This window comes from Macaca mulatta, chromosome 5, assembly GCF_049350105.2.
Source record: "Macaca mulatta isolate MMU2019108-1 chromosome 5, T2T-MMU8v2.0, whole genome shotgun sequence".
In the NCBI taxonomy this organism is placed as follows: domain Eukaryota; kingdom Metazoa; phylum Chordata; class Mammalia; order Primates; family Cercopithecidae; genus Macaca; species Macaca mulatta.
Window position 1 is genome coordinate 131,159,063 of NC_133410.1, and position 22,247 is coordinate 131,181,309.

The 22,247-nt window shown below is 34.6% G+C and overlaps 1 protein-coding gene across 9 annotated transcripts in view; it reads left to right on the forward strand.

Annotated features, from left to right (window-relative positions):
• BLTP1 (bridge-like lipid transfer protein family member 1) overlaps positions 1 to 21,489 on the forward strand; it is a 210,978-nt gene extending 189,489 nt beyond the window's left edge. For 7 of the 9 annotated variants that reach the window (XM_015139163.3, XM_015139167.3, XM_078002224.1 and 4 more), the window contains 14 exons: positions 2,567 to 2,767; positions 3,528 to 3,707; positions 5,783 to 5,920; positions 6,673 to 6,930; positions 7,706 to 7,856; positions 8,287 to 8,444; positions 8,609 to 8,801; positions 9,016 to 9,233; positions 12,036 to 12,287; positions 12,924 to 13,127; positions 14,836 to 15,030; positions 15,660 to 15,794; positions 18,429 to 18,594; positions 20,772 to 21,489. In XM_015139163.3, coding sequence (XP_014994649.3) covers positions 2,567 to 2,767; positions 3,528 to 3,707; positions 5,783 to 5,920; positions 6,673 to 6,930; positions 7,706 to 7,856; positions 8,287 to 8,444; positions 8,609 to 8,801; positions 9,016 to 9,233; positions 12,036 to 12,287; positions 12,924 to 13,127; positions 14,836 to 15,030; positions 15,660 to 15,794; positions 18,429 to 18,594; positions 20,772 to 20,988 — 2,666 coding nt within the window. In that variant the 3' untranslated portion in view covers positions 20,989 to 21,489. The remainder of the gene's footprint in view (positions 1 to 2,566; positions 2,768 to 3,527; positions 3,708 to 5,782; positions 5,921 to 6,672; positions 6,931 to 7,705; positions 7,857 to 8,286; positions 8,445 to 8,608; positions 8,802 to 9,015; positions 9,234 to 12,035; positions 12,288 to 12,923; positions 13,128 to 14,835; positions 15,031 to 15,659; positions 15,795 to 18,428; positions 18,595 to 20,771) is intronic. The other 2 variants (XM_078002225.1, XM_078002230.1) reach the window with 1 other exon arrangement.
• The last annotated feature ends 758 nt before the right edge of the window (positions 21,490 to 22,247 follow it).

Here is a 22,247-nt window from a genome sequence, read left to right on the forward strand (position 1 = left end):
TATTCATTATAGAAAATGAAAAGTACTAAAGATGAAATGAAAATGAGAATATCCCTTTATCCTAGATAACCAGTGTTATCTCTGATAACACTACAACATTTCTATAGTGATACAATCTTTTTCCAAGGCAACAATTGAAATATGGCCTCTTCTATGTAACTTTTTAAAATTTAAAATATCATAGGTATTTTCCTAAATTATTAAATATTCATCTCTAAAAGTAATAGCTATAAGATATTCCATCAGTTTGATCATATACTTGAGATTCCATGGACTATTTTGCTTTCAAAATAATACTAAAGTCAACATCTTTATATGTAAATATTTTTAAACAAAGATATATTCTTAGGAGAAATTCTTAAAAGTGGAATTTCTAGGTTAGGAAGTATGAACATTTTGAAAGTGTTTGATACATTTGCTTTCTGGTAAGACTGTAACATTTCTACACTCTCACCACAGTGTGTATGGACACCAGTTCATTGTATTCTTTCCAACACTGCTTTAAATTTAATTTTAATCATTGTCAATGTGATGGATTAAAATTGGATTTTATTAATCTGTACTCTATTACTTCATTAGCTATTTCTTGGGAGTGGTAAATATATGCCCATGCCCATTTCTCTTTTGGAATGTCAATCTTTTTCTTAATGACAAACTGTCCTAATGTCATAAATTATTAGCACTTAAATTATTATAGCAGTATATATGCACCATGCTAGGAATAGGTAGTGAAAGGAATATGAAATGAGAAACTTTTTATGCCCCAATTTTATGATTCCTTAGAAAACAACAGAAATGAATAGCACCCCTCATTTTATCATTATAAAATATTCAAGGAATGATGATGAGAATATATAGGTTGTGACAATATCCATTCTTTCAAAGGATCTTTGTGGTCTGGGTCAGTGCTAGGGCGTAGTAATAGTGAACTTAGCTAATAGACGTGGTTCATACTTACTAATGTGGAACCTAAACTGAATTTGGAGAAACAAATAATAGCCCAGCAGACAAGCTTATTTTAAATGGAAACGTGAGGTGAGTATGAGTTAGCCAAGCAGAGAATTGGGGGAACGGACACTCCTGGGAGAGAATACAAAATCCACAAAGAAGAAACAGTTTGGCAACTCTGAATAACAAAAAGGAAAAAAAAAAGCCATTGTTAAATGTGGAGACTGGCATAAGAAGGGTTTAGAGAGATAGGAGAGAGTCAACTCATGTGGGAAAGCCACTGAAAGGTTAAGCAAGGGAGTGGATATGATTCACATACATACTTTTAGAATACCAGTCCAGCTGCAGTGCGGCAGTTGATTGGAGTAAGACGAGGCAAGGAGAACTGTTTCTGTAGTCCAGGCAGAGTTAATAATTGCTTAAGCTACAATGGCAGCAGTGAGATGGAAGGAAATGGACAGACTTTATATGCCTGAGATATAGAAATGATGATAAACTGCATGACAGACAGTCAGCAGTAGGAAAGATGACAGATAACTCCCAGGTTTTGGTTGAGCTATTTTCTTTTTATTTATTTATTTTTTTTTTTTGAGATGGAGTCTCGCTCTGTTGCCCAGGCTTGAGTGTAGTGGTGCCATCTCGACTCACCTGAAGCCTCCACCTCCTGGGTTCAAAGAATTCTCCTGCCTCAGCCTCCTGAGTAGCTGGGATTACAGGCACATGCCACCACGCCCGGCTAGTTTTTGTATTTTTAGTAGAGATGGAGTTTCACCATATTGGTCAGGCTAGTCTCAAGCTCCTGATCTCATAATCTGCCTGCTTCAGCCTCCCAAAGTGCTGGGATTACAGGCATTAGCCACTGCGCCCAGCCTGCTTGAGCTATTTTCATGAAGTATTCATTTACTGGAGATGGGGCCCACTGGAAGAAAAGCAAATTCAAGGAAAAAGATCAAGAGTACAGTTCGGTTTAAATGCCTGTGAGCCATTCTAACAGGAGGTCAAGTAGGCAGTTGTAATATATAAATCCAAAGGAGGTCTGGTCTGGACATACATTTTGGAATCACCAGCAAAATCATTTAATAATCTATTCAAATGGTCTTTTTTTAATGTTTTTGGAATTTACCTGTCCATCCCTAGTAAATGTTACCAACAAGGACACTTGGCTCTCCACACGAGATCTTTTTACTTTCTGCATTTGCATACCTTGCCCTGTTTCCACTGCATCTACTGAAATGTGGACTCCAAGTATATGATACAGATTTTTTACAGTATGTTCTCCTCCCCTTTTGCTTAAGCCCCAGCTATTTTGGGCCTCTTCCATTGCCTGCTTCTAGGAGTCAAGGAGGAAATAGGAAACCATGCAGTAGGCCAAACATATATATAAAAATAATTGTTTTAAGGATGAACAGAGTATTCAACCCTGGTGTAAATTAATTGGAAAATACATCTAAGTCTTTATTTCAGTTTTAAGGATTTAAATCTATTGATCTGTTAAATCTATTGATATGTTTGAGTGTCTCCATTTTACTCTGAAGTCATGTTTGGTTCTTAAGAACATATTATTGACTGGCGTTTTTTTCTTGTGGCTTATATTTTCAATTTCCTGTGCTCACTGTAGGTTCATCAGGACTAGGCAGCCCTCTTGGCCGAAGTCGACATAGTAGTAGTCAGTCAGACCTGACCAGTTCCAGCAGTAGTTCATCTGGCTTGAGCTTCACTGCATGCATGTCTGACTTTTCCCTTTATGTATTTCATCCATATGGAGCAGGGAAACAAAAAACTGCTGTTTCTGGCCTTACACCTGGATCAGGAGGATTAGGTATACTTTGCATGTTCATGTCTTTTTCAGATTTACAGCATGTTTTCAAACTTCTAAGCTTTATTTTCATAAATCATAAGGTACATACCCAAGATCATTTTTATATTTTTCCTCTTTGATAATACCTATCTCATATTTACATAATAAGTATACATATACAATAAGTAATTCAGGTGAATTAATTATACAAGAATTTTAAAATTCAGAATATTTTCTAAGTGATATACACAGCCCAGTAATCTCTGGATATCAGAGATTACTTATGTCACTGAAATGTTTAAATGTCTTAGCAAATCACTGTCCATTTACATAACAAATTGTATAGAAAGTAAAATTTTAAAGTGCATGGGTCACATTTGTTAATTTAAAAAGAGACTATAATTTAAGTCAGCCATTTAGTGAAATCAAATTTCATTGTCACTTTGAAGTGCAGATGAACCACTGCAAATGCATAAAAGCTTATTAGTAACTAACTCTTGACTTGTATTTAAATAAATGATGAAAACATATATTCCATGTCAATTCTAGTTGCTATTATTGGAGAAGGGCTGTAAAAATCACCAATTATGTTTATGGGTTTGAACCTCTTAAATTGTTGTTAGGAAAGCTAATGCTCATTAGATCACTCTGCTTAAATTTTTACTTCAAGTGATTTTAATTCATGGCATATTACAGTGTATTAGATAATTTTCACTTAACTAGACAACTGTGTGTACATATGTATACATAGATGTGGGGGTTGTGTTTGTTTGTTTTAAAGGGAATGTGGATGAGGAGCCCACTTCAGTCACTGGTCGAAAAGATTCACTCAGTATAAACCTTGAGTTTGTAAAAGTGAGTTTGTCACGGATCAGGCGTTCAGGAGGTGCCTCATTTTTTGAAAGTCAGTCTGTAAACAAGTCTACAAGCAAAATGGACACTACATTAATAAATATATCTGGTACTCAATTTTATAGTTTTTAAATTAAAATATTGTTTTCCAAAATTAAATAATGGCCTCTGTTTTAGTAGTGTTTAAATATTAAGTCACTTAATGTTAAGCTTTCAGTGATAAGTTGATATAAAGGAGAGGAATGCCCAGCCTATGGTACTGTCTCAATCCAAGTAATCAGTGTTAGGAATATAATTTCTAGATAAATAGACATATCACCCAAGGGCCAAATATGCCCAATTACATCAGTAAAAGTTGCTTCTTTTCTTCAGTTTTTATCCACCATGAATTGGTACAGTTTCTTTTTGTTTTTCTAATTATAAATGCTTAAAACACTAAAATGGGATGAGTGATGTTTAAAAATGTTTATTTGAGGTCAGAAGACCTTGAATTGTGTGCATATATATTGCTGGTTTTATAAACAGCTATATAACTATGGGCAAATCATTCATTTCCTTTACATTGTGATTTGAGTATTTAAAAATTAAATGCAAACAGACATTCTGAAGAATCCAGAATACTGAGTAAAAGCTCTCATAATTATGAATCAAATAAATACAGTATGTTCACTTAACCCAATATTCTGCAAATATATATTAAGCCTGTATTTTAGGGTAAACTTTCACCTGAGATTGCTAGGTGATTGAGGGGAACAGGCATGAATAAGACAAGGTCTTATGTGTAGACAAATGAATGAGTCCAGGATAATGAATGCTATAATGGAGCTTTATATAAAGAGGAGGAAACAATAAATTCTGTCTTGTATGAGAAATCAGAAAAGGCTTCACATAGGAAATGTTATTTGGCTCACATTTTGAAAAATGAGTAGAAATATTCTTGGAGGTAGCAACATGGTATTCAATGGCACAGAAGCATCAAAATGTATGCTTCTGGATCATATACTTTGATTTGCTGTGGCTAAAGCATAGTGTATTAGTGAACATTTAATTGGTTGTACAAAGTAGATGGAGCCAGAAAGAGAGAGGCTAGAGGCAAAGCTGATAAAATAGGACCTGATTGTGTAAGGACTCATATCATATGCCAAGCTAAAGAATTGGGTTCTGATTATTTCGGCATAAGCAGAATTGTTGTGTTAAAAGCCATTAGAGAAGCCATTACAGGTTAAGAAATGGGGTGATGCTTCAGAATGGTGTTTTAGAAAGAGAGGTGATGGTAGCCTGAAAGATAGGAAAGAATGAAAGATGCTTGAGGAGGCTGCTGAAATAGACCATGCAATAGCAGATGAGAGCATGAACTGTGGCAGTAAAAAAAAGGAGAAAAGGGAATGAGGAGTGGGTTGAAGAGAGAGAGAAGAGAATCCATAAGCTTGAGTACAAATTGTATTAGGGGCAATAAAGGAGACAAGAATGCCTCAAACTTTTAGCTTAGATGACTGAAGGAGCAGTGAAGCCATTAATTTAGAAAATAAAGAAGGAAATGTCTATAGGACATTTAGGTGGAAGGTTCTGGTAGACAATTGACTTAGGGGCTATGGCTATGTAGGTATGGGCTCAGACAAAAACAGAAGTTTTAGCTGTGGGAGTCATTGGCATGTAAACCCTATAGAAACTATGGTAGAAGAATAGAAGAGCACATACAGCAGGAGTAGAAGAATGCTCCAGAGCAGAACTCTGGAAGAAGGCCATCAAAATGTTTTTTGTCTAAAGTCACTGCTATTAGTCTGCTAAGAAAATAGTAGTCCCTGCCACACAGCTATTTGGTTTACAATTCCTTTTGAGAAAATTTGTATATCAGCTCATCCTGATTATTCATTTTCCATAATAGAAAAGACTGTTGTATTAAAATTGAAAGCTGGTTATCAGACTGATCTTTAGAACTTCTCTGAGGAGTTCATGATAAAGTGATAATAGAATTCCAATTTGCCATCACCTCAAAAAAGGGAAATGGTACTAACAATGTGAGAATGTGCTGTTCTTGTAAGTTGTGGAAGAACACGTCACTTACTAATCATAATATGTAACTTAAGTATAATTCAGGTTTATAATAACCCTGTCTTATACCTAGCATGTGAAAACATTAAAGGTTTTAGAAATCTGTACTAACAAATGTTATTTATGTATCAGCTGTTTGTGATATAGGGTCTGCCTCGTTTAAATATGATATGCGCCGACTCAGTGAAATTCTGGCATTTCCAAGAGCATGGTATAGAAGAAGTATTGCAAGACGTCTATTCCTTGGAGACCAAACTATAAATTTGCCAAGTAAGCTTGTTATGTAATTTTAATTTTGGTTACAGTAGCAGCAAGACCTACAATTGATAACACAAACGTGATCTTACTTGGTAGGGTGTATCATGTGACGCATTCAGTCATTCAAGAAATGTCCATTGGGCCCCTCTAGTATGCCAACCACAAGTGATATATTAGCACTGAGGATATATCAGAGGACCAAACAGACAAAAAGTCTTGTCTTCTTTGAGATTACGTTCTAGCTGACTTTTTATTCTATAACTCTCCTAACAAATTAGTAAATTTGTAAATTAGTAAATTTGTTAGTACATTTATTCTATAATGATTATTTTGTAATCCTTTTAAATATCCAAGTTAATCATGGTTAATTAAGCATGGGAAACAGAAGATGCTGGGGACATGTTACTATCTTGCCTGCATTTGTCTGCTGGATTTAGATATTGTTGTAGGTAATGAAATCAAGAGATTCTTGGAAATGAAAAGTAGAGTCAGTTACATACTGAGGTAAATATGAGAAACCCTAAGTCTGAGTGTATTCCCTCACCTGTAAACTGGGACCAGAGCTCCTGTTTTGCTCTTTTCATGGAGTTTAAACAAAATACTGGAATGTTCTTTGCAACATGTAAATTGCTGCACAGCTGCTAAATAGAGAACTAGAAGGAATATGTAATGTGATTAGAAATGATGGATGGGTGAAATTATTTTATAACATAGGGATTTTACCCTGTTACTTTGGATTTTTTGTTTTGTTTGTTTTCTACTAGCATCTGGCCCAGGGACACCAGATTCCATTGAAGGTGTAAGCCAGCACCTTTCCCCTGAATCATCAAGAAAAGCTTACTGCAAGACCTGGGAGCAGCCAAGTCAGTCAGCCTCCTTCACCCACATGCCTCAGTCACCTAATGTGTTCAATGAGCATATGACAAACAGTACCATGTCACCAGGGACAGTAGGACAGAGCCTAAAATCCCCAGCTTCCATAAGATCAAGAAGTGTATCTGATTCTTCAGTTCCTCGAAGAGGTAACACTGCTCTTTTTGTTATCAGTAGCCCTACAGTGTTCTCAGGATAAATTCTTAGTTACTCTCAGATTTCAGCCCTAACTATAGGAAAATATACTCTTGAGGTTTTTATGACATGTCAAAAAAAAATCCCCAAACACAGTAAAAACAACAAAACAAACATTTCAAAGTATTGCCATCAAGACAGCTAGATGGCCAGTAGGTTTGCAAATGGATAAGGGGAGAGTAATTAGCATATTGTTTCTGTGCTCCATATGGGTTTGGCCTTGGGCTTGTACTTGTGCCTGACTGTATAAAAATGAATGATGTAGTTCTTGTCAAAAGATTAAAATATAATGAGCAAATGCAGGATTCAAGATACATACTAAGTCCATAAGAACACAAAACAGGCACCCCAACCGGCGTCTGCATTTCAGAGTGGTTTCTGCCTTTGAGTCCTGTATTTGGCACCTTATGATTTTCTTCTTTGTTAAACAAAATCCTAGGGTGATGCATGATCTGTGCTGCTATATCCCATGCACACCAAAATTTCCTCATATAAAATGGGGGCCATACATAATTTTATGAGCTTTCCAGAGGTAAAGCTGCCAGCACTTATAAACATTTAGTAAATGGTAACTATTATTTTAGAGGCAATATAACTATTAAACATTAGATTCTAATACAAGAATATTATATTTTTACTTTATGGATTATAGTGATAAAAATAGTTTTTGCTTTGTGACTAGCTTGGCATTTATGTGAATGAACATGTATTTGATTTTTCTATTTTTAGATTCACTTTCAAAAACATCAACTCCTTTTAACAAATCAAACAAAGCAGCAAGCCAACAAGGGACCCCATGGGAAACACTTGTCGTGTTTGCTATCAACTTGAAGCAATTAAACGTTCAAATGAATATGAGTAATGTAATGGGAAATACAACGTAAGCTATTCAGATACAAAGGAAATGTATTTAATCATTTTTGTAATTTTTCTTCTATTGTAGTAAAGATATTCAGAACCTCTTTTGAATGCTAAATATTTGAAAAAGATAGTAAACAATATAAAATGTTTTATCCTGAAAACGGCTTAATTCTAAGGATACTGCAATATAAAACAGCATGAAATATATGTTCTATAAAAAGGGAATCAATTATAAAGAGAACAGGGTAATTTTCTAGCGAGGAGTAAAGCTTCATTATCAATGTTAATATTCAGATATTTACCACATAGTTTTTATAAAAAGTATGTTGTTTCATGGTCAAACTTGACCTATTGAATAAACTGATTTAACTGCTTTTTAATTTAAATCCTGTTTTAATTCATGACACTGGAAACTATATATCTAATAACCTTTTTTTTTCATTTTTTAGTTGGACAACTAGTGGTTTGAAGAGCCAGGGCCGTCTGTCAGTAGGAAGTAATCGTGATCGAGAGATTAGCATGTCTGTTGGTCTGGGAAGATCACAATTAGATTCTAAAGGAGGAGTAGTTGGAGGGACCATAGATGTCAATGCTTTGGAGATGGTTGGTATGTTGGAATTTTACAACTGATCTAACATAGCCTTAAGTTAAATAGATAGATAGATAGATAGATAGATAGATAGATAGATAGATATCAAAACGCTTTTGGAAATTGACTCTTACGAGTTTTTCCTGTGGACATGTCTGTGAAAATTATTGTTTCTATTTTAGCTCATATTTCTGAACATCCAAATCAGCAACCCAGTCACAAAATTCAGATTACTATGGGTTCTACTGAAGCTCGTGTTGATTACATGGGCTCAAGTATCCTCATGGGCATCTTCAGTAATGCTGATCTTAAGCTTCAGGATGAATGGAAAGTAAACTTGTATAATACATTGGATTCAAGCATAACTGATAAAAGGTATTTATTAAGGATTGCTTTTTGGACAATTTACATGACTGTTCTCAACATATTGTCTATCATCTGGTGAGAAAACAGCAATTTTTCTTATAAAACTCTTATTTATTATGCAATTAATACAAATTAAAAAGCTGGGTGGGGCAAGAAAATGTTTCCTGTACTTTTTGAGCATCTTCTGTAAGACATATGACAAAGATTCTGTTTTATGCTCTAGTGAGATTTTCGTCCATGGAGATTTGAAGTGGGATATTTTCCAAGTAATGATATCAAGATCAACCACACCAGATCTGATAAAAATAGGAATGAAACTCCAGGAATTTTTCACACAACAATTTGATACCAGCAAACGAGCTCTGTCTACCTGGGGACCAGTTCCTTATCTTCCGCCAAAGACAATGACTAGCAACCTAGAAAAGAGTTCACAAGAACAATGTAAGAATTAGAATTAAGCTTTTATATATGCTTTATCTTTCACTAACTATGGTACATTCTTAATTTAAAATAATAATCTGTATGCCCTACTTAGAAAATAGCCCACCAGCTCTTTATCCCACTCAGTTAGCAAAGGGCCAGATTTTCTACCTGCCAATGGAATTAGAGGCCATTATTTAGGAAGACATCATTTGTTATCTCTTCCCTTTGCTGCAGTGCATCTGCATCCATACTCACTCCACACTCTTGAATACTGTTTATGACAATATCATGTTTTAGTTTAGAATGTCTATGGAGTCAGAATATCTCAATTTGGATTTACTAGGTGAGTGGTATTAAGCAGATCATTATTTTCACTTAGTAATTCAATTGGCAAATATTTATTAAGCTACAATCATGTGCTTAGGCACTATTCTAGGCACAGGAGATCTAGTGATGGACAGCATAGATTCTAATGGGAGAGAAAGACCCTAACAAATTTACTAACTAAATATGTAAGATAATTTCAGTTAGAGAGAAGTGCTAATAAGCAAAAGAACAAAACAGGGGAAGAATATAGAGAATGATTAAATGTGAGGACAGCTATTTTAGAAAGTGTGATCATTTAGGCCTTTTCTGAAGTGACATTTTAGTGGAAATGTGAATGAAAGAACAAGGCTGAGATGTGGGGGAAGAGAGTTTCAGGCATAGGGGGATACTGAGTCCAAAGTTCCCCTAGTAGGAACAAACTTGGCTTGAGGATCATTAAGGTTGCCACTGTGGCTGGAACAGAAATGAGCAAGTATGAAAATGCTGGATATGAATTCACAGAGGTATACCCCAGATAAGATTTTTAATATGATGGTTAGCTATCAGAGAGTTTTAAACAGATCTGATATCTGATTTACCTTTTTAAAAAATACTCCCTTTTAAAGCTCACTCTGGCTACTGTGTGAAGAACAGACTATAGGCAGTTAAGAATGGAAGGAAACCACTGCAATAGTTACCATTACCATTGTTACATACATATTTACATCATTATTGTAAGGAAGCCATTGCAAGAGTCCAGGCAAGAAATGATGGCTTTCACTAGGATGACAGAGGTGTAAGTGGTGAGAAGCAGTCAGAATGAGGATAGCTTTTTAATAACTTTATTATTACAGAAGTAATATGTGTACATTGAAAAGAAACTAGAATACACAAGAGAAGCAAAAAATAAAACAATCATTTTCCACTCTGACATCACTGTGAACACCTTAGAGGTATTTTTTCTATGTATCTCTATATATGTGTACATTTTAAGAAAATATCAAAATTCATTTTGTATGTCAACAATCTCCAACTTTCCATTTTGCTAATTATCTCCTTTAGCTTTCAAAACACATTGATTTCCATGATTGATCTAAAAATGTCCTCTATAATGGTTTTGTCCAAACCAGTTTATTCAATCCAAGATCACAGGTTAAATGTGGTTATGTTCCTTTGCCTTCTTTTAATTTAGCACAGTTCATTTTTTATATGAATTGACTTGTTGAGGAGATGTAGCCAACTGTCCTAAAGAATGCCCTACCTTCTAAATCTTTTTCAGTTACTTCCTGTGTTGTCATTTATGTTTTTCCTCTAGTCCATGTATTTCCTTTACACTAGAATTTATATTAGGCATATAAAAATTGAGGGATGTTCTGCAAAATGCCTGGATTCTTCAAAAAAACTCCTCGTCACAAAAAAACAAACATAAAGGCTTAGGAATTGTTCAAAGGAAAACATAATAGCTGAATGCAATTCATGATCTTTGGTTGGATTATGGGTGAGAGGTATGGAAAACAGCCAAAAGGAACGTTATTGGAAAAAATGGAAAATATACCTTGTATGTTTGATTAGTGCTTCTCAAACTTTAACATGCATCTGAAACCCCTGGAGATGTTACTGAAATATAGATTTTGATATAGTAGGCACAGGTGGACTTAAGAGTTGGCATTTCTCACAAACTCCCAGGTGATGCTGATTCTGCTGGCCCTCTGACCTTGCTTTGAGTAGCAAAGGAATATAAGAGTTTAAAAGCAGTACTTAAAATAAGGGGGTATGCATTTGATTTCTAGGTCTTCCAGTTACTGGTTCACTTAACTTCTTTGTTCTTCTGCTTCTTCACTTGAAATCAGTCAAGATGAAATATCTAGTTTACAGAGTTATAATAAGAAATTACATAAAATTTCATGCAAGTACTTTGTGACACATTAATCATTACAGACATATTAGGTTTTGTGTTTTTTTTTCTTTCCTGTTTTTTTTTTTTTTTGAGACAGGTTCTCACTCTGTCACCCAGGCTGGAGTGCAGTGGCATGATCTCAGCTCACTGCAACCTCGATCTCCTGGGTTCAAGCAATTCTCCTGCCTCAGCCTCCCAAGTAGCTGGGACTACAGGCGTGCACCACTGCACCCAGCTAATTTTGGTATTTTTAGTAGAGACAGGGTTTCACCATGTTGGTCAGGCTGGTCTCGAACTCCTGAGCTCAAGTGAACCACCCGCTACGGTTTCCAAAAGTGCTGGGATTACAGGCGTGAGCCACTGCACCCAGCCTCAGATATATTAGTTTAAATTATTTTTAGCAAGTTACTGCTTTCCTTAGCTATATCCATCCTCATGCAGCGTCTTTTCCTAGAATGTCTCTTTATTAGCTATTTGCTTAATGTTAAACAGGCACTGGACACTGTTTTCATCCCTTATCTGAGACTGTAGAAAGTAGCCACTTGCTGCCTCACTCTATCCTATTCAAGGGTACTCATTAGGCACTTCAGGTTATGTGTTTTGTGGTTTTCTTGCAGTGCTTGATGCAGCACATCATCGACACTGGCCTGGAGTATTGAAGGTGGTATCAGGATGCCACATATCCTTATTTCAGATTCCATTACCAGAAGATGGAATGCAATTTGGAGGATCAATGAGCTTACATGGAAATCATATGACACTGGCATGTTTTCATGGTCCAAATTTCCGTTCAAAATCTTGGGCCCTTTTTCATTTAGAAGAACCAAATATTGCTTTTTGGACTGAAGCTCAGAAAATCTGGGAAGATGGTAAACTGACGCATTTCTAGCTTTTACTTTCTCCTATCTTGTTATGACTATAAATGACAATTGTATTTCTGAAGTCCATCTCTGATTGTTCTCATGTATCTGACATGTTAAGGAGTTCACTGCCAGTGAGTCAATATTTATAATGTCTGGAACATGTTAATTTCTGAACTTGCCATCTTACTCCATGTTTCTTAGGCAATTAAAGTTTCTGCTGCTGTGGCTAAACATAGTCATGGTAATAGTTACTGTAATCTTATAAAAACATGAAGTGAAGGCAACATCGTGGTAGTGTGGAAATTATTTGCCAGTCAAGACTGTCTTATAAAATATATAGGCAAGGCTGTGCTTTTATCTCTACAGTGATAAACCCATTTCCTTTGAGCTTTACTTTTCCACTTGGTGGTTTCTACATTATGAGGGAAAAAAATGTTTGATGCTCTTCATCTAACTAGGGACAAATCCAGTTACCACTAATAGAAGAATTATTTGTGAATTATTTGGTTTTAATCCTCATTTACTCTTCATTTTTATAGCATTCCTATATATGAAACTGAATTTATAGCTCTGAGGCCACAGTTATCATCTTGAATCTAAATATGGTTTATTACTTTAAAAAGTATTTTTATTTTGTTCTAGGCTCCAGTGATCATTCTACATATATTGTACAAACACTAGATTTTCATCTGGGTCATAATACTATGGTTACCAAACCATGTGGTGCTTTGGAAAGTCCTATGGCAACAATAACCAAGATAACAAGGCGTCGCCATGAAAATCCACCCCATGGAGTAGCAAGTGTGAAAGAATGGTTCAATTATGTTACAGCCACAAGGAATGAAGGTTAAAATTTTGAGTCTTTAGAGAGATTTATTTTGTTTTTTCCATTTTGGCTTCTGTTGACTGTGTTTAGAATTTAAATGGAGACAGTGTTTTCATTTCCTTAAACAATTTTCATTTTAATCTTGCTGGCTGACACAAGTAATAATTATTTAATACCACCCTGGTAATGCGGCATCTCATGGACTCAAATTATTTTAGATGTAATTGAAAACATTCTAAATAAAATTGGCTTTGAAATTAAGTTTATTACATTGAGAAATATTTTAGAAAATATTTAGGAAATGATTCTGGAAAAATATTTTCCTAGTAATGCTAAAAAATGGAGGTTTGGGGAGGTTGTTAAACAACTAAATAGTGGAATACCACAAACTTAAAGTTCAGATAGCTAGAACAGAATGAAACCAAATATTATGATTCTATCAAGTTGTAAGTTTAAAAGAAAGTGCTTTTGATAGTTGTTGTTGGTTTTTTTTTTTTTTTTTTTTTCATTTGATTAGATACAACAGTCTTGTGATAGTGTGGTCATGATAACTTATTTTGTGGTGCTTTTGGGATTTGGGTTTATAGTATTGCTTTTACCAATTATCTCTGTGTATTGGAAGGCTGACTAGAGTGAGAGGTGATGAGACTTTTCAGTGTGTTACATAAAAATGACCTTTTTTCTTTTTATTTGAGACGGAGTCTTGCTCTGTTGCCCAGGCTGGATCTTGGCTCACTGCAACCTCCATCTCCCAGGTTCAAGCGATTCTCCTGCCTCAGCCTCCTGAGTAGCTGGGATTACAGGTGTGTGCCACCCCACCTGGCTAATTTTTGTAGTTTTAGTAGAGACAGGGTTTCACCATGTTGGTCAGGCTGGTCTCAAACTCCTGACCTCGTGATACACCCGCCTCGGCCTCCCAAAGTGCTGGGATTACAGGCATGAGCCACCATGCCCAGCTAAAATTGACCTTTTTTCAAAACGGAAAAGATGATGATTAGGCCCCATGAGAACAGTTACCATGGAATAGGCCATCTCACAGATTGAATAGAGACTGTTAAAAATGTTCCTAGAACAAAGGAGAATAAGAAAGTGAATCAGAAGATTATGCCTGTATTGACTATTTTACCTTCCAAACAGGGATTTGGGGGAAGGGGGATCTTTATGGCTGGAGTGTTCTAAAGCATCTATTAGCATAATGAACTGCTGTCTGAGGAAAATAATTATAATTCTAAGATCTATAAAAGATCTTTATAAAACTAAGATCTATAGTTTAATCATAGCACATATGTTGGGGAAAATCAGTACTTCTACCTGATTTCAAGACCAGGATCCTATTTAATCTCAAATTCTGTAAGAGTGAAGTGTTCAATCTATGGAGCCTTTTGGGATTAGTGAAATTCCAACTTCAGACATGAATTCAGTTAAGAATAATACTCATTTTAAAATCTCAGAAACCAAAGCTAGAATGTATTCAGTTTATACAAATCCCATTATAAAGCTTTGGTCTTGACAACCGTGAGATACTGATATTGATATACTACATATATCTATATACATATATATGTGTGTATATATACATATATATCTATGTATATATCTGTATACGTATATATGTAGTGTATCTATATCTCTATATATAATGTGATTCTTTCCAACTTTTGAAATAATAGTTCTGTATATTATAGTGGCCTATGATTTTAATTTGACTCTCTATCATTATGCATGTAGAGCTAAATCTACTTCGTAATGTTGATGCTAACAACACTGAGAATAGCACTACTGTGAAGAATTCTAGTTTGTTGAGTGGATTCAGAGGAGGTTCTAGCTACAACCATGAAACAGAGACTATCTTTGCATTACCAAGGATGCAGCTTGACTTTAAATCCATTCATGTTCAAGAACCACAGGAGCCTTCATTACAGGGTATGTAGAAAAACAATTGAAAGTTAATAAGAAAATTCCAAAGGCACTTCAAACTACTGCTTTCTTCCCATGGATTTTTTAAAATATTAATATCTAATGAAATTGATTTTCTAGGCAAAGCTGATTTATTTTCTTATCAGCTATATGACCTCTGGAAAATTACTTAATGAACTTATACCTCTCTCAGTAAAATGAAGAATAATTGGACTTCATTTATAGGACTATTATGAGGAATAAATGGCATATATAGGTTGAGCACCCCAATCCAAAAATCTGAAATGCCCTAAAATCCAAAATATTTTGAACACTGACATGACACTCACAGGAAATGCTCATTGGAGGATTTCAGATTTTTGGATTGGAATTCTAAAACCAGTAAGTATAATGCAAATATTCCAGAATCCAAAATTTGAAAGGCATCTGATCCCAAGCATAATTGGATAAGGGATACTCAATCTGTACTAGGAAAGTACTTAACAAACTATCATCATCCTATGAATCACATACAGATATTACTCATTTCTTTACAGTTGCATTTCATGTGGATGCATTTATGCAGACCTATGTAAATCCTTATTAATGGGAAGAAGATGACTCATTTTATTAAATCTCTTACCATATTATTGCAGATGCCAACCTGAAGCCAAAAGTAGAATGTAGTGTGGTGACAGAGTTCACTGACCACATTTGTGTGACTATGGATGCTGAGCTCATCATGTTTCTTCATGATTTAGTGTCAGCTTATCTTAAAGAAAAAGAAAAAGGTGGGTGGAATACTCTTTCTTTCAGGCTGCAGGAATGGCAGCTGTCAGTGCCATTTACATGAATTGTTATGGTCTAATGAGAAAATGAGTGGAATATATCTCCTTCTGTGAGTTGAAGATATCAGTAAATAGCGTTAGTAACACTATCACAGACTTTCTGAGTACTTGCTATATATACAGCGCCAATGGTGTTTTATACTCTACAAAGTGTTTCTGTATACATTATCTTATGTACATTTTCAGTTAGACCTTATAGGAGATTCTTGAAAAATAGGAAAATGTGAGGAAATACTGCAAATCAAAGTGAAATGACTAAAGAAACAACTACATAATAAAGAAGTATGAGTTATTTACCTAATTGTGAAAACTAAATTAAGCTGATAAATGTTTGGAATGCAGAAAACCTTTTCTTTTTAATACATAAATTATTTAAATCTCAGTGGTGGTATTTGGGTTCATGAGCTTGCTAATACTGGTTTACACACTGGTAACTTAATGTTTACCCATGAAGAAATGTATGGTGACTGGGGGCAATGGCTCATGTCTGTAATACCAGCACTTTGAGATGCCGAGGAGGATGGATTGCTTGAGCCCAGGGCTTTGAGACCAGCCTAGGCAACAAAGTGAGACCCCATTTCTACAAAAAACACAAAAATTAGCCAGGTGTGGTGGCATACACCTGTAGTCCCCAGCTACTTGGGAGGCTGTGAGGTGGGAGGACCAATTGATCCTGGGAGTTCAAGGCTACAGTGAGCTGTGAGCCATAATCGTACCACCACACTCCAGCCTGAGTGACAGAGTAAGATCCTGTCTCAAAAAAAAAAAAAGTATGGCAACCGTAATATATGGAATTAGCTAATATATTATAGTACTCTGTAACTGTTGAAAAGAATGAGGTAGTTTGAAATGTAATGATTTGGAATGCTTACAAAATATATAGTCATTTATTCATTCAATAAATATTTATTGCACCGTTATAAATATACAATGGTAAAATCACAGATGTGCTTCCTGATAAATAGCTTGGAATAAATGTAATTTGTTCAAGTCACACTATAATACTGTTTCATTTTCTTCATGAGGAAAAAATATAGAATTTGTCCTGAAGATATTTTAAAAATAAAAATTATCAAACGACCATGTTGAAAGAGTACAAAGGTAGCATAGCATACATTGAAATGCTGTTGTATTAATATTCAATCGAGATGTGCCCAAAATTCAGTGAGAGAGTAAAATCAATAATGATGGCTGGTAGAAATCCATATGACCTCAGTAGAAACTTCAAGTAAAATGACAGAAACTGTATAATAGGCAATCTTATATATAAGTAGATAAAATCTTCACATACAGCCCCAACAGATACCAGTCACTGGTAATCCTTTCGTTTTTGTGCCTTAATATTTAAACTTAATGTAGAAAAAAATAGATTCAAGATAAACCTGTGAAGTTCAGAATTATTTTCTAGTCTACCTATATTTGAAAACCTGACAAATTTGTTTCTCTTGGGTATGATGTGAAACATTTGTCATTTTATGAAATAGTGTGTTGATCTTGGTCTGCCACAAACGATGTGTATTTCTAAAAAACAACAACAAAAAGACTGTTTTAATATAAACTGTTATAAAACATTTCAATGGGAAAAGGGGGTGGATTTTACAATAACAAAATATATCTCTGAGGATTTCAATTATAAATAAAGTTATTACAAACAACAAGCAATTCGTTTTGGCCAAATACTCAAAACATACCTGAGAAAATTCTTAACAGCATGTCAGACTATACCAGAATCAACATATTTAGAGAACATCAAAATAGACTGCAGCACTGTAACCAGCACCAGTAATAAAGACCCAGCAACTGAGCAGGCCTCAACTGAACAGGGCATCTGTGTTCTTATGTAGTGGGTTACTACAGCTTCATTTTGAGGCTTATTCCCAATCAAGTTATAACCAGAGCTACATAACATGTATTACCTAATCAATCAATTATTTTACATCCAGTTTGTGTACTGAAACTAATGCCCTAAGAGGAAAGCTGTATTCATTAAATAAGATCATATGAAAGTATTAATGGCAAAAACTGCAATTACTTTTGCACCACTCTAATACCTATGTCTCAGATTCCACTTTATATTTAATTATTATAGCCAATTAAAAGACTTGTCTTAAGGTGAAAAGCTTGCTTACATAAAAACCTCTTTAGTACCACTGTTCAAATATATATACATCTAGCCATTAACATGCAAAAACCATTAATTACACAGCTTAAATTAATGCATGGTATGGTGTATGAATTCTATCTCAAAGCTGTTAAAAAAAAAAAAAAAACCAAAAAACAAAACTGCCTACAGCCATTCTTTAGGAAACCTGCAGCTATCAATTTCAGTGCCATAGGCTTGCTATCAAGTCAATGATCTCAGCATTTTTTATCATTAATGTTGACACTGTTTATCTCCAAGAAATATCAATAATCGGTACTTATGGCTTATTTTAAACTATTTTTTTTTAAGAAATGCAATTAAATGAGGCTTTGGCCAGGTCACAGATAAAATGAGAAATGAAACCAATTCTGATGTTCTAATTCTTATGGTGATTTAAGATAAATGTATAATACTAATCTAAATTTTCCTTATAGCCATCTTTCCACCTCGGATTTTATCTACTCGACCAGGACAGAAAAGTCCAATTATTATACATGATGACAATTCCTCTGATAAAGATAGAGAAGATAGCATCACTTACACTACTGTGGACTGGAGAGATTTTATGTGCAATACATGGCATCTAGAACCTACTCTTAGGTAAGTAATGAGTATATACATTTTACCCATATGCTAAGGGATTACTACGAGAAAAGTTATGACTAATGTAAGTTACATATGATTATCGAAATATGTATTCAGAAGATAGTCTCCTGTAATGTCTATAGCTTCTGTGTGCTGTCTTTGCTGCTGCTTTCTGCTTTTGTGTTTCTAGGTAAGGTGAATGAAGTACAAACGCTGAGAATAGCTCAGCACTGATGAGTTGTCCAGTGGGTGACATTCTGTCAGTCACTAAAATATGAGAATAATTATCCTTCCACTCTTGCCATTAGTTTTTCACCTTCTCACCAAGATGTTATTTTCAGGGTTTGAGGTAGCTACTGTAAACTGTTTTGTTACTTAGTACGACAAGATGCAGTAGAAGTCATATTTAATTGTTAAGGAACTATTTTAATTTCTCGCTGGATATATGTTATAACACTGTAATAAAACCTGTAGGGTCACAGTGCCCCTCTGTTTGCATACTAAGCATTATAAAACCATGCCTAAAATCTCAAATTTAACACTATCAGATTAAGGTTCCCTTACTGAGTCATGGTCACCTTCCTGTTTTTTTTTCCTTTCATCTCATCTGCTTTGCTGTAACTGTCTGAATCCTGAAATAACAGTATTAAAAAAAATCCATTACATCCCAGCACAACATTCCGCAAAATGATATAGATTTTATTTAGATAAGGTTTTTATTCAGACATATTTATGTCACAAAATACTTCCAAAATAAAATCTCCATTATGCAGTGAGGACTCTTGTATAGGCAGAAAGTAGTGACTTTGTGTGTTAATAAATAATTGGTATACAGTAAAATTGGTTGTAACTAAATAAGCAAAACACTTTGGTACTAATAGTGCATATACCCATGAGAAATATTAACTGTTAAAATACTGCAGAGGTCCTAATGCAGAAAACTGTTTGTAAAATCTGTTTTGTATTTGCAAATCTAAATAATAATATATTTAAATTGAATACAAAATGAATTGTTTCAAGTAAGCATAAAAATAGTTACTATATTCCTTTTTTTAGCAAACTATCAAGAGTAACTAGTTAAGTAATGTGGTGTAGTGGTAGCATGGTTTAAGAGCTCTGGCTGTAGGCCCAGCTCTTTTGCATAGTAGCTGACTGAGCTAGGCCAAAAGACCTGACCCCTCTGGTTCTCTCTGCCTCAGTTGACTCACGAAAAATTTGGAAAATAATATTACCCACCTTGTAGGATCATTACACTGGTTAAATGAGTTAATTAACGCAAAATGCTTATAACTATTTGAGTTTGAGGAGATAAATGCCTGATCATCCCCAACCCCCACCCTGAGTTCAGAACCAGTTGAAATAGTGGGAGAGATTAATATGGATAAAGCTGATAACAAAAAATGTGGTTTAGATATATGGCAACAATAGCTTTCTACAAAGTTTGGGTTTGGTCCTACCTGCAGGGCATCGATGCAGAACTTCAGGGAAGGGCGGGATAGGGAGTTGCAGGAGTTGTACAATCAGCAGTTCCATGTATGTACTCAGCCACAGACAACACAGAATATACTCTAGGGCTAATCTGTTTAGCGGCTTGCTCCTGAAAAATCTGTGGCATGAAGGAACAGACTAAAATGAAGGGCTCCCAACAGGGAGGAGGGTACTGAACTGTTACTTCCTCTGTTAACTCTGCCTATTGGATAAATCATCCATACAGGGGCAGAAGGTGGCCAGGAGTGTTTCAGTAATAGCTGTTCTCCACGTATAAGGAAATAGCAAGAATAGGGAAAAAATGGTTCTCCCTTCAAATATGTTTAGCACATAGCATTCAGTAAATTTTAGCCTTTTTTTCCCATTATGCCACATGCTTATGAAATCTACTAAAATTAACCAGATGTCTTTTTATATGTTTAAGATAACTGTATAACAGGCCTAAAGTAAATTATTCAGGATGAAATATAGTAAACACTACTGCTGTGTTTCGGTTGTCAAAGATAATCATAGATATATTATTTTTTGAATACTACTATTATGGTGAATCCAGGAATTATGGGCTCAATTATACAAATGTACCTACTGAAAATATTTTGTCTTGAGTATATTACAGAGGCTTAGTGATGTTCTTTTCCTACCATTAGAACCGTGCTCTAGGGCATTATTATACTCCTTAATAATAACTGTAATTTTTATTTTAGGTTAATTTCTTGGACTGGAAGAAAGATTGATCCAGTAGGTGTTGATTATATTCTTCAAAAATTGGGCTTTCATCATGCTAGGACTACTATTCCTAAATGGCTTCAAAGAGGAGTCATGGATCCACTGGACAAGGTTCTGTCAGTTCTTATCAAAAAGCTCGGTACCGCACTACAGGATGAAAAGGAAAAGAAAGGCAAAGACAAAGAAGAACACTAAAAAGTAATTTGATCTTTGAACAAATGATTGTGTCTGTTAAGTTTTATTACACTGGAGTGTTTTTTTAGTATAATAATTTTAAATATAACTTTAAAATAATTCTAAATTTGTGGCTATTATAATTAAAAGTTTGTAAGTTAACCAGTTTATTCTAGTCTCATCATTCTGTGTACAGTAAAGTATTGCATGATAATGTAAATTTTGTGAAAAACTAGTATTAAAATATATAAATCTTGTTATGGTTTATAATTATATAATGTGCAATACAATTCCTGCATCTTTAAAATGTTTGCAGAATAACTGTGAATTTTTTTGTAACTGGCCATAACTTTTAGAAAAAAATCTTGTTGCTAATGTGATTTTGGGGAGGTCATTAATTGCTTTTTCTTTTTTTAATGTAGACTTGTATAAATACCTGTCTGTATATAGCTTAATTGTGATATGATTGTATACCACTAAAATATTGTTAACTATTGTAATAAAGTCACAATAATGGTTTAAGTCTGTAGTCGTTTTTGAATCTTTTTCTCCTTTTTATAATTAATAGATGCCCATCCTGTGTCACAGCTGATCAGATGCTTTCATAGAAGATAATTTATACCTATATTAGAATCGGGCCATAGGTTCTACCTCTGTGGATTCAATCAACTGTAGATCGAAAATATTCAGGAAAAAAAAAATTCCACCCAAATTCCAAAAAGCAAAACTTGTATTTACGAAGTACTACATTAAGTCCACATGAATGATGTGTAGGCATTGTATTAGGTATTGCAAATAATCTACAGATGATTTAAAGAGTATCCAGGAGAATGTATGTAGGTTATATTCAAATACTACACAATTTTATATGAGGAACTTCAGCATCTACAGATGTTCTGGAACCAATCCCCCATGAACACGGAAAGATGACTATGTTTATAAAAAATTAGCTCAGGAAGGATGCAATTAGGGACAGGCACACAAGAGGTATATTAATAATACCTAAGAGAAATATTAGGTATTGTTCTTCCTTAAGCTAATGGTAAATTCACAGCAAGTAATTTTTGTTACACTATATTCCTTACACGTTTGTATTTTTTGTGTGTATGAAGTTATATATAATGTATGTTATATATTACATATATATGTATTATGTACACACGTTAAGTATAAAAAAAATTAAAATAGCAAGATCTAAAATAATATTCAAAGGTAGCTATAATTACCTCAGGCTCGAAATCTAGCGAAGTCAGTATGGCCAGTTTAAAGATTGGGTAAAC